This window comes from Schistocerca cancellata, chromosome 6 (genome assembly GCF_023864275.1).
Source record: "Schistocerca cancellata isolate TAMUIC-IGC-003103 chromosome 6, iqSchCanc2.1, whole genome shotgun sequence".
In the NCBI taxonomy this organism is placed as follows: domain Eukaryota; kingdom Metazoa; phylum Arthropoda; class Insecta; order Orthoptera; family Acrididae; genus Schistocerca; species Schistocerca cancellata.
Genome location: NC_064631.1, coordinates 285,368,892 through 285,382,500, shown reverse-complemented (window position 1 = coordinate 285,382,500; position 13,609 = coordinate 285,368,892). Strand labels below are relative to the sequence as shown.

Here is a 13,609-nt window from a genome sequence, read left to right as displayed (position 1 = left end):
CTCCCTACCATACAATGCTGTACTCCAGACGTACATCCTCAGAAATTTCTTCCTCAAATTAAGGCCAGTATTTGATATTAGTAGACTTCTCTTGGCCAGAAATGCCTTTTTTGCCATAGCAAGTCTGCTTTTGATGTCCTCCTTGCTCCGTCCGTCATTGGTTATTTTACTGCCTAGGTAGCAGAATTTTCCTTACATTAAGCAAAGAGCTTCGTATTCTGTTCCGAACAACCTTCAGCCAATCTAGCATCAGGTCTGTCATCCATTCCTTTTTTTGGCATCTGAAGATAAACTCGGCAAGCAGTTTTTCTTTCAGTATCATTGTCTTGCCAAGATATGGGGAGATCTTCCTTTCATCTGTTTGTGCACCCAGCATTACTGTTAGTCTCGCCGTCTCAATGCCAGAAGTCCTTATAGCAACATTTTTAATGCCCTTCACATCAACAGTAACATTTGACAGCATATCGAAATAAACAGGTGTCTGATCAACATTACTCACATGACCCAGAAAATACTCATGCTATTTCTTAATGTTCATTATATGATGCTTGTGTGTAACTAGTTTTTCGTCATAACGCTGTGGGAAGTCGCTGAGCTAGCATCATAATGTAAGCTGCCCTGTCTTCCTCATCCTCACATGCCAGCCAGTACTTGCTTTAAATTCTACAACATGTGCAGTTGGAAAATTCTTCTGTATCTCCAGTTTCATTAAGATAATTTGTGGGTAATCAAGAAGCCTTCATCATGTGACGTTTAAAGCTTTCCCGGCATACTGATTGTTCCATAAAAACACGGGAGAACTGTCGGATATCAGTAACTTTCTGCCACAATATTTCGGCGCAGAGTCTTCTGGCCATCTTTAGGTGAATGCCACTGTAGTAGTACCGGCGAGTAGGTGCTAAGCTCCGCTATTTAAAGCCTTTTGAGGTGACATTGCGCATGCGCTGCTCAGCGTGCGCATTCATAACAGCTCTGTGCGCTGCACCTCGTGCCCTCCACTGCGAAAGCCTGGCATATCGGTGTCAGGTCGATTTCCATCTTTATGCAGATAACTACGTCGGCTACGAAGTTTCTCTATAACAGGATTCCAAGCAGAGTTCAGCTGATAACCGCTATCTCGATTGATGAGAGTCTCGTTGTCAGACAATCTTATTTCCACAGATTCATTGATAATCGAGCTCCAAAAGTTTGATGTATGGGCCAAAATTTTTGTGTCTTCGTAATTCATGGAATGGTCTGTGGAAATACAATGTTCGGCGATTGCGGACTTGGTGGGTTGAAGAAGGCGAGTATGCCGTTGGTGTTCCACAATGCATTCCTGCACACTTCGTGTTGTTTGCCCTATATATGATTTGCCGCATTCACACAGAATTTTGTAAACACCTGGTTTACGCAGGCCCAGGTCGTCTTTAACGGATCCTACCAGTGATGAAATTTTGGAAGGAGGGCGAAAGATGACTCTCACTTGATACTTTCTCAATATTCTGCCTATCTGTGAAGAAATATTCCCAATAAATGGTAGATAAACAGTTCCATGAATTACAACGACACAAAAATTTTGGCCCATACATCAAGCTTTTGGAGCTCGATTATCAATGAATCTGTGGAAATAAGATTGTCTGACAACGAGACTCTCATCAATCGAGATAGCGGTTATCAGCTGAACTCTGCTTGGAATCCTGTTATAGAGAAACTTCATAGTCGACGTAGTTATCTGCATAAAGATGGAAATCGACCTGACACCGATACGCCAGGCTTTCGCAGTGGAGGGCGCGAGGCGCAGCGCATGGAGCCATTATGAACGCGCACGCTGAGCAGCGCATGCGCAATGTCACCTCAGAAGGCTTTAAATAGCGGAGCTCAGCGCGTACTCGCCAGTACTACTACAGTGGCATTCACCTGAAGATGGCCAGAAGACTCTGCACCGAAATATCGTGGCAGGAAGTTACTGATTTCCGGCAGTTCTCCCGTGTTTTTATGGAACAGCCTTCATCATGTTTCTCGTGCATGTGCTGGGCAACTTGTTGCTCCAGTTGTGAAACATTCTCTGCTTCAGTCCCCTGAAAGTCTGGTGGTTAGAACTGCTGTGCTTTAATTTCTAGCATGAGAATGATGTCATATTGCCTGTATGAACCATTTGGGAATTGTGGACCCATAGATCCATGTTTCTCAACTGAGCCATGCCTTTAATATGCATATGTTATTGATTGCTACAATTTACAGTTCTTACAGCACTGACAATATAAGCATACTGAAAGAGAACAGTACAGTGTCCTCTGGGCTCCCTACAGCTGAATCAGCAGAAATCATACAACTTCAGATTAACACTGTAACCAGCCTTGGTAATCAATAGTGCTGTAGAGTAATTGCAGCTTTAAGGGCCCCACACAACAGCAATGGAAATCTTGCCATATTCAGAAATAAACAGCCAAATGTTTGTGACAAGCAAGAATATAAAGGTCATTGCTGCTCATGGACTATGTTATCACGTTACTGTCTAACCACAGTTTGTGAAGGCATAGCTTTGCTTTCTACAGTGCTGTTTATGTATTAATATGAGGCATTAACTTCATTTGTGTAGCCATATTGTCTATGGCTGCTGTATAAACATGCTTGCAACTACAAGAAAATGTCTATTTATTTTGTCACCAAACATATTTCAATTAACTGAAAGAAAATAACATCTATGGTGTGTAACAAAAAATATGTGCAACTTGACTAGTTTTCTAGATCAAAAAACAGATCATTATAGAGGATGCTGATTTTACTTACAGTATTTTATGTTCAATTTTTCCCCACACATTTTTGCACGTTTTTGAGGTGTTCCTTCTTTTGGCTCTGTTGATTCCAGCCTACTCCCACATTGCTTTGTGGTGCTGCATTGTGTTGTATTTTACATCAAGGAATGCATAGTTCTGCAAATCAGTATGAGATTACATTATACAACATGTACATTATGCAGCAAATTTAATAATTTTTTATCATGGTTTATGTTCACTGATGTAAAAACTGATTTTCAAAATCCCTACTTCACTGTCTTATGTGTTGTTTTTTATTTCCTAAAGTAGCCTGTGTTCTTCCTCAGGGTCCATCCTATATCCCTACCAAATTTCACTGAAACTAGTTCAGTGCTTTACTTGTGAAAACATAACAGACAGAGTTACTTTTGTGCTTACAATACACTGTTCAAAAGAATTAGGGAAACACGTGTTTCAACACCCAGTACATTAAATCTATTTTGATACTTGTGGTCTTATTGCATGGCCTGAGATCTTCGCTTGACATGACAACATCTTGCAGCTTGCCTTCAGTTCTGCTGCGTCCATGTCAATTGGCAACTTCATCATTGGCAAAACATGTTATTTACAGATAAGTCCAGATATCCTCTGGCTGTGTTTGTGCGCAGAGACCCGTGGTGAGTGGTATCTGACTGATGTTGTCCAGGAAATCGACAGATGTCCAAGGTTCTATGATGGTTTGGTGAGGTTTTGGTGTTGGCAGCCATATGGAACTTACCTTTGTTCATGGTCACTTTACCACTAGGCATTGCACCCAAACAGATCCTGTTGGACCGTGGAATGGCTGTCAAATACGATGGTGACCCTGAATTCCTTCTAACGCGAGTGCCCATGTGATGGGCATCAGTAGGGATGTCTTGCAACGCCTGCAGATTGAAGTAACGGAATGGCTTGTGGAGAGTCCCTAACTAAACCCCTTCGTGCATATGTGGGACAAGCTTTACAGATTTGTTCGTGGTCGTCCTGTCCCACCACAGACTCTCAAAGAACTCTCATGGGCTGTCATTGAAGAATGGGAATGAATACCTCAGGGTGACCCCCATAGCCTTATATTGAGCATGACACATCTTCAGGCAGTCATAAATGCTCATGGAGGGATACATGTTACTGATGCTCTCAAAGTCCCATGAAAAGCACGTAGCATGATGGGATGAAAGATAGTTTCTACTTTGTTCTTGACGTGTGTCAAGCGTTTCCATTATTTTTATGTAAATGATCAAGGATGTAATTATGTTTTGTTGTGTACTTAATTGTGAAAGACCAAACAATGCAAAATCCAGGATGGAATGTAACAATACCAGAGAAGGAAAGTTGCTACTTACCATATAACGGAGATGCTGAGTCGCGATAGGCACAAATAAAATAGATTCACACAATCATAGCTTTCAGCCATTAAGGCCTTTGTCAGCAGTAGCAGTGTGTGTATGTGTGCATACACACACGCACACACACACTTACGCAAACGCAACTTGCACACACGTCTGCAGTCTCAGAGAGCTGAAACTACACTGCAAGCAGCAGCACCAGTGCATGATTGGAGTGGCGACTGGGTGTAGGTAAGGAGGAGGGGCGGGGAGGGGGAGGGATAGTTATGTGATTTACAAGCTAAGCTGCAACCACTGTGCTGCATTCTATGTAGGCATGACAACCAACAAGCTGTCTGTCCACATGAACGGCCACCGACAAACTGTGGCCAAAAAACAAGTGGACCACGCTGTTGCTGAACACGCTGCCAAACATGATATCCCTCATCTCAGTGACTGTTTCACAGCCTGTGCCATATGGACCCTTCCCACCAACACCAGTTTTTCTGAATTGCGCAGGTGGGAACTTTCCCTGCAATACATCGTACGTTCCCGTAACCCTCCTGGCCTCAACCTTCGTTAGTCACTGTCCTCACCCATCCAGCCCCCTCCCTGTTCCCATTCCAGCACTACACAGCCGTCATTTCACCACCACACCCAATCTTTTAATTTCTTTTTATTTCTCTCCTTTCCACTACTTTCCCCTTCCCCCTCCGCTCCTTCTCTCCTGCCCTCCGTCTAAACTGCAACACTTCACAGTCCGCCACTCCCACCATACTATTCCTCTCCCTCCCTGCCCCAGCCTCCTCCTTACCCCCACCCAGTCGCCACTCCCATCGTGCACTGGTGCTGCTACTCGCAGTGTAGTTTCAGCTCTCTGAGACTGCAGACGTGTGTGTGTGTGTGTGTGTGTGTGTGTGTGTGTGTGTGTGTGTGTGTGTGTGTGTACTGCTGAGGCCTTAATGGCCAAAAGCTATGATTGTGTGAATCTTTTTTACTGTGCCTATCGCAACTCAGCATCTCCGCTATATGGTGAGTAGCAACTTTCCTTCTCTGGTTTTGTTAATTTGTGAAAGATAAAGGTATCATTTGGTAATATACCCAGTCCTCAATTTTTGCTCAGTGTTGTGTGGCAGATGCCCAAATTCATTTTCCCATACCTCTTCTGAGCAGTGTGTTGTGTTATGTTATAGGGGAAGTGGTGGTAACAGGGTTTTAATATGAAACACCGTAATATTTGGAGACTAATAATGCCATCTGGTGCCAGCTTCAGCTATCACAATCATAATCTTTTGTTTCCATCATTAGAGGTAGCAGAGTCAGTATCTCATTCTTTATGGGCACACATTGTTTCCCAACCTCCAAAATTTTTGTGAGTTTAGATTCAGATATTTTTTCTGCTACCTTATTTACAACTTAGCATACTGTTTATGCTTTATGATTTAGTAATAGAATTAAACCTACAAACAATAATTTTAGTTACTGGAAATGGTTTATTCAAAGTCTAGTTTCATTAGCTAGTTTCAAAAATGGCGTTGGGTGGAAATATGAAGCATGCTGTTCCATGTTACAGCCCCTCTTTTTAAAAAAAAAAAAAAAGTCGCCATGCCAAGAACCACGTTATGGCCTTATAAAATGAGAATATGACAAAAATGGCACCCTGAAGATATGTTTCAAGCAATAATGGTTGTCATGATAAAACTAAAACTCTAAATGAAGCAGCAAGATGTTTCAGTATATCAAAAGCCACACTCTTTAGAATGGTGGCTAGAAATGATATAGATTAAAATGCTTTAAAAGATGAAAAATTAAGTAGAAAACCTGTTCTTCCCGAAGAAATTGAAAATGATCTTGTTGAGTATTGACTGTTGACGGAAAAGAAGTTTTATAGACTCACTTGTAATAACGTGAGGTGAATGGCTAATCATTTGGCAGTAAGAAATCAAATCACCAATTTGTTCACTGATGATTTGGCTGGAAGGGCATGATTCAGTCACTTCATGAACAGACACAAGAGTCAGCTTTCAGTAAGAAAGCATGAACGAACATCACTCTCTCATGCTACCAGCTTTAACCGAGAGAGTGTCGTGAAATTTTTTGATCTTCCGGAAACCAAATACTCTTAAAGATTGTTAGTCTCCTGACTTGATCTTTAGTGTTGGCGAGTCTGGTTTTAGTGTAGTGCAAACAAAAATTCCACATGTAATTGGCGTGAAGGGAAGCAAACAGATAGGAGCCCTCACTGTTGCAGAGAGGGGAATTCCTGTGACAATCATCACATGCCTGAGAGCAGGTGGTAACTTCACGGCTCTGATGTTTTTTTTTTTTTTTTTTTTCCCACCAGTTAGTCATGCAGATTGATGAAAGGTGTGTCTCCAGGAGCTATTGGAAAATGTCATCCTTAAGGCTGGGTACAGACCTATCTATTCACTAAATGGTTTACCCACTTCATTAAACATATGAAACCTACAACTGAGTACCCTATCTTGCTCACATTGGATAAGCATTAACCTCATGCCAGGAATAGAGAAGTCATAATAAAAGCAAAAGATAATCATGTAAACATTATCTGCTTGCCACGTCGTACTACACACAGACTACAGCGTCTTGATAGGACTTTCATGAGCCCCCTGAAGACACACTACAGTCACTAAGAACAGATAGTATGGACACCTATGAAATTGTGGAGAAGTTCGGAAGGGCATACTTCAGAATCCAAAGTGGTGCAGTAGTAGTCAATAGATTCAAATGCACCATCATTTGTCTTCTAAACAGAGGTATTTTCACAGAAGCTGATTTCATTGCAGTTGAACATGAAGTAGAACAGTTTGCTAACAGTGGTGAAGCACTTTGTGATGGTGAAAATGATGACCTACAAACTTCTGGAATTGATTGCAGAGGCAGTTTGAAGGAAGTCAAATTGGGGAGGGGGGGGGGGGGGGGGAGCAGACAGTAGAACCATCAACATCTGTAGGCTGTGTCAAGTCACGCCACATCTTGCCAATCCCGAGTTCAAAAAAGAAAACATCAGGCAGAGGTCGGAAAGCCCTTGTAGCTATTATCACAACCAATTTGCTCTATAAAAACTCTTTGAATTGTTCCACAGACAAGAAACAAATTGAACTGAACTTACAGAAGAAAAGGCATAAATTCAGGTTCCTCCCTCATATAGGCCTAACAAAAGTCACCAAGACCAACCAGCAAAATGTCAAAAAGATCTACAAGAGAGAAGACTGTTGACTCCGGGAAATGAGGATTCTTCTCAACAACAAAAAGAAATGAGGATGAAAGTTGTAACAAGGAAGAGGAAATAGAACTATCTTCTGGTAGTTCAAACCTGATGGAATCTGTTGGGAAAGAAGTTCCTGAAAACGATGATCCAGACCTTGTGGTGAGGCATTTAAAAAGTCAAAATCTGGAGAGCTTTGAGTTCAGTGTGCTACGTGTCAGGAGTGGGGTCATATGTTGTACAGAGGGTGTGAGGCTGAAATGTTCATTTGTGACTTTTGTTCATGAAGAATTGTAAATTGTGAATCCTAATTGTTGTTTATAGCTCATAAAAATAATTTTACTACAAATTTATACTGTAATTTGTGATTTTTTTTTCCATTTACTTCAAAATTCAGTTTTATAATATCATTAATAAAAATATAACTAGCAGTGTTTATTTTATTATTTATTTTAACTGAGTTTCATATTACCACTCCATTTCAAATTGCTCATGATTTACAGAAAGTTAAAAAGAATCTATGGTAATTATTTAACATGTTCATTTTTCATCAAAATCATTATTGATCCTCTATAATACAACAGGTGACATTTTTGATGGAACAGCCACATTTTAAATTCAGTAACTTGCTTTAAACAAAAAAAAAAGTGTTCCCCTATTATATTATATTATTATGTTATAAAAGTGATGATTGAACATGTTGAGGATTGCATAAGCACTGTATTCATTACATTGAATTATATTGTGTAGAATATATCAACCATTAAAAGCATTTTCCCAAATTTTATACCAAAGACCAAGAATACAGTTTTTCTCTAATTTGCATAAATTCTTCAAACCAATAAATATCTTGTAATACACACTTTCTAAAGTAGCCTATGTTCTTCTTAAGTGTCCAAACTACCTCCATACCAAATTTCATTGTAATCAGTTCAGCAATTTAGTCTTAAAAAGGTTAAAGGCAAACAAAGTTTCACATTAATACTGTTGGTATGGAAGTGTCATTGTGCATTTGTAAAAATTAAGTAGTAATTTCCATGGGTAGTAAATAAGTGAATAATTGTATATGTCGTTTTACAGTTCGCATATATAAAATCTATTATATAAGTAAGCATGTACGGAAGTAAACAGTTCACAAAAATTCAATTTATACCACTTTTGTTTCACACAGATGGTAATATAGATGCACCACCATCATTCAAGCCTTCTAAAAAGTACTCTGACATATCTGGATTACTGGTAAGTATGTATTTATTTTTGAAAAACGAATTCTACATCCAAAGGGCTTTGTTTTAGCATTAAATAGATTTATGTTAGAGAATTAAGTTAATTTCCTTTTATTTCTGTGGAAAGTTCCATGTGGCATTCTCATGAACCTCACTAAATTTGCTAAAGACCAAAGATAATTGAAAATATTCGAGCCACTGGCTGGCAAATGTTACAGATTGCCTAGAAACATAAAATGAAAGTTAGATTAATGAAGACAATTCTAGACAATATTGTAAGCATATCTTTTTGCATATTCTGAAGAAAATTGTTTCTTCTTTCATGTTAACAAAGGCTGGAATACAATTTACTTTACACTCACATTCAGGGTTAATTTCTTAATTGGTTTTGAGCCCATTTCACTTTCTTGGTTAGAAACATTATGTTAGACATTGCTTTCACGAAATTACTAATAACAGCATTCATAACAAAAAAAATGGTTTCTAAATTTATAATGCACAAAGAAAGAAAAAACGTTATCTACTCTTAATCTTTACATTACAACAACTTGTGATGCTGGAAAATAAAAGGAAGAAAAAATTCCATCAGGTGAATGTGTTTTCCACTTTGCAGTATGCTTAAGATATAAAAACAAAGTAATTGCATCGGCTACGAAAGTGGAAGGTCCCCCAATAAATTTCCCGATTTTCTAAATTTTTGGTTTTATGGTTGCAGTCAGTGAATCTTAATAATATTAGTAACTGCACTTTAGTTCCACCCCTAGTTCCAGTAATGCTAATTACACTCATTGGCCTTTTTGTTTGGTCAACTTGGCAGCTGCCTGCTCCATGTCTTTGAAACGCAAATACTAGACTATCAAGAAACAGCTCAACTGTGGAAACTTTCTTCGTACCACTAGTTTAAGATGTTCCAACATCCCAGAATATATTTGGCAATAATGTGATGGTCAGTTTGCTTCCTGGAGTGTTGGGAATTATCGTACTATAATAACTTGGTGTTTTGTTGTCATTTCGGTTTCATATTCTGAATGATTCTCAGTTAAGGGGTGATGTCCAGTTAGTAACTTTACGTTTCTAAGTCCAGGAGCCTCAGTCAAAGCAGTACTACTACCAGTCTTCGCGTTTGCATTGGGAATCATCCACGTTAGCCATTACTGGAACAATGAAGGAGTATTGAATGATGCAGTTGTTCGCTAGCAGGATGAATTTTGCTTTAGGTAGCAGTTCTAACATCTCTCGAGACAAAATTTTTACCTCTTCTCTGACAGTCATTGATCTGAAGGTGAAAAACTTACAGAATTACACAGCTGTTAATACATGTATTTCTCTTCTTCTGCCAAGATAAGTTTTAGCTTTCTGTGAATACACAATTTTGCTGTCTAAAGTGTGGCAGTGTATAATTTGTTAAGTGGGTTTCATTATACATCTACTCCTCTGTTACATTTCCATAATTTTGTGGTAGTGTTGTAACGTAACTTCTCTGACTGTGGACTGCATATAGACAGTCTACTTTGAGGCAAAAATATGGAAATAGACTTATGCCGTGAGCTTATGCTTGTACGCTATAGATCGTAGCCACAAGGCATACAGCATTCCATTCAAATGGGTGGGTGCAGGCTGCCTGGTGGCTACTGTCTGCTGAATCGAGGGGGAATTCTCATGCAAAAAATCATTCTGATCAGGACAAAATGCCGCAAGCTCTCTGACAGGAATGCTTGTAAAATGTTTTTCTATGAGCAGGGGGTAAGTCCGATAATACACTATCATATTTCTTTGACAAAGATTTGATCAAAGATATGATCAAGTATTCATCACATTTGTTTGAAAAAGATATTTGATGTGGCGCTAGAAAGGGGTATTACACTGTCATCATATTTTTCATCAAATTTCAAGATGGCGGACAACAACATCTTATTATGCACTGCAGTTGCTACTACCACAATTGCACTGTATGTGTGTGTTTGGAAGAAAAGCGGCGGAAAAAAAGGAAACATACTTGAATGAAGCCATAGGTATTATGTCGAGATAGTACAAGCATTCAGCAAAAAGTGTTACGTGAGCTTCTTGTGGAGGACATAACATATTTACGAATGGATGAAAGTGTAGTATTTGCTCAGTAAAGTGGCTTCTCGTATTGCAAAAGAGAATACTCTTTTGAGAAATGCTATATGTGCAGAAGACAGGCAAAGTGTGGCACTGGGATTTCTTGACATAGGAGAGAGCTACTCCAGTTTACAATACAACACTCGAATATCACATTGCCGCGACCGCTACGGTTGCAGGTTCGAATCCTGCCTCGGGCAAGGATGTGTGTGATGTCCTTAAGTTAGTTAGGTTTAAGTAGTTCTAAGTTCTAGGGAACTGATGACCTCAGCAGTTAAGTCCCATAGTGCTCAGAGCCGTTTGAACCATTTATCACATTGAACATTAACCAAAATAATTCCAGAAAGGTGTGAAGCGATATATAAAGCACTGAAAGGGGGAATATGTGAATGTAAATAAATGTTTTGTACACTATATGGGTGATAAGAACTAATTTTTATTTGAATAATTTAATTAATGGAATTAGTGTTCCAACAACTACAAAATTAATAAAAAGTATGAAACAGGTGAAGTGCTTTTTAACTTGTGGCATCTAGAGTTCAAGAATAAACAAAATAGAATGGACAGCTAAGAAAGAATTTTTTATTTTCTGTTCTCTATTCTGGCTTGCTGAAAAGGTGCCTGAATGTTTACAGATGTAGAGGTGGATGGCTGTAGCTGTGATTGTGGACATGAAGTCGCCTGCAACATATTCCACTTGCCTATCAACACACAATTAATAGCATGCACTGTGCCTCTTGCTCACCCCCACTCTTGTCTAGGCAAGTTTATTAAAAAATAAAAAAAGAGAGTCGAAGGGACACACCAACTTTGAAGCCATATTTACAGACACACTACAGAGACGTCAAATAGCTGTAGCAACACCAGCGCTCCAAGTGGTTACATTTCACATTGCAAAGAACAGAAGACGAACTACTTTTATGATCAAATCTACAACAGGGCCCTAGATTTGATCGTATTTATTTCATTGACATAATTATTTGACATATCAACTTTGACAAAGAAATATGATAGTGTAATACTGCCCTAAGAAAGTAAACTAAATTATCCTTTCAGCTCCATCAGACAGGTGCTTTTATCAGATGAAATGCAGTTTAAAAAAATACAGGATGTCTATGTTTCTTCACATTACTTCCTTGAGTATGAGAGGTCTGGTGAATTGGTGATTGTACAATATTCCGTGAATAATGCCAGGGTCTACCCTTGTTTGGAATCCTATTTAAACGTGATGACTGCTCCAACCAACTAAGATGAAAATCATTGTATATTATACCATGATAGGGACGGAAGTCACAGCAAATGAAAATTCTAAATGTTACTTACAGATGAAATTTAGTTTTTATGTCATTATTAAAAAATAAGAAATGAAAAAGTGTTGTTAACCATTTGTGAACAGATGGTTCTACACAGCTCTCTGTTTCTTTTCATATTGTACAGATGTTTTCATGGTTACAGAACAAGATATGAATGGGCACATTAATTTGTTTGGTGTGTTTGCTAACCTTTGCTGTTATTAAAATTACATATGCATTTTTCTTTTTGTTGGTGGAAACATAAGGAGCAGTATATAGAAGTCCAACATAAATATAACCATGATAAGGTCAGGACACAAACGACAGAAGTCCGTGTTTGTTAACCAACTGGTCAAAGTTAATAAGTAAGCTTATCATTTTGGCAAAACTTGGTGCTTTGAGTTGTCATTTCAAATAATTGTGTGTGTTAGTATTAGGTCCAAGCATGTTATTGTGATAAATTATTTTAATAAAATGCCATTTTTGAATCAACTAGCTGCAGCACTGACGTTCACACTCATTTGTCGACATTTTTAGTTGTGGGCATTTATTTATGGCAGTTATGTATAAGAAGAAGGTTTAAGTTTGCCACTGCTGTTCTGAAAATTATTAAATTTGTTCCTTGATTATCTGCACTCTCTAGATACACTATCAGTACAACTAATAACCACTGTGACATATTTGCCCTACATTTAAATTAATGTTTTAGTTGTTATGTGTACTCTAAGTGTTGAAACTAGTGCAGACAACAATTGAAATGAAATCTGCACTTTCGAAAAAACTCCCGGTGACCTGCTACACCAGACAGTTGTCACCTCCCAAGTGCCTGGGAGAGATGTGGATGGAAACTGCCACACAGCTGGTCTGAAAATGGTTCAGATCAGTGGCCTCTAGCACTTCATAACAGAGGGTATAAAACAGGTTTCCTCTAGTCTATCCCACTGATGTAGAAGTGCTGTTAGTACTGGTACAGACAGTTAGTGATTTTCACTTTCCTTAAAGATTTAAGAATCAGAAACTACAGGAAAAATTTGTATTGTTCTTAGTGTAACTACAAGGAGTATGTTAATACACAACATGGTTTGCATGTAGACTCAAAATCATCTTAATACCGATTAATAAACATGTTTATGGATTTTCTCAAGTCTTATCGATGTCTGCATTCACTGCCAGTCTGTGAAGGATGACAGGAATATAGAAAAGCATGTGTTAATTGTGAAGAGTGTAAAACACTGTGGGAAAAATAAAACAGCACATCACTTACTAAATCTGTTTAAAAACTCCACATAATGTCATGCAAAAATACACGCATCATGAAAAATCTTTATTTTATGGAGGAAAAAAAATTGTCCTTTTTGTTAAACTATTTTTGCTTGAAATTCATCTGTTGGTAACACCTAACTTTGCTCCAGTTGGTATCTCACTTTTTGTTTCCTGTAAGGTATGGTTGGGGCAAATGTGAGTTGTATATCGGTAGCACTGTGTTTCCTTGTCTTTTATGCTGTGTAGCAGACAGTACAGGTTTCCAGTTTAGCGTAATGAAAAGGCGAGGGGTCTCACAAATTATGTCACCCACTGTACATTTGACTTTTTTCATGTAACATAAATGTTATTTGTAATTATTTGTTATCAAACAATTATAAAGTGTTAAACATTT

At 38.5% G+C, this 13,609-nt stretch overlaps 1 protein-coding gene across 3 annotated transcripts in view; it reads left to right on the top strand.

Moving 5' to 3' along the window:
* Window positions 1–13,609, top strand: part of LOC126088530 (INO80 complex subunit C) — an 87,160-nt gene that overhangs the window by 47,234 nt on the left and 26,317 nt on the right. For 2 of the 3 annotated variants that reach the window (XM_049906698.1, XM_049906699.1), the window contains exon 4: window positions 8,503–8,570. The exons of the other annotated variant lie outside the window; for it this stretch is intronic. In XM_049906698.1, the coding sequence (XP_049762655.1) occupies window positions 8,503–8,570 (68 nt within the window). The remainder of the gene's footprint in view (window positions 1–8,502; window positions 8,571–13,609) is intronic. 3 annotated transcript variants of the gene reach the window in all.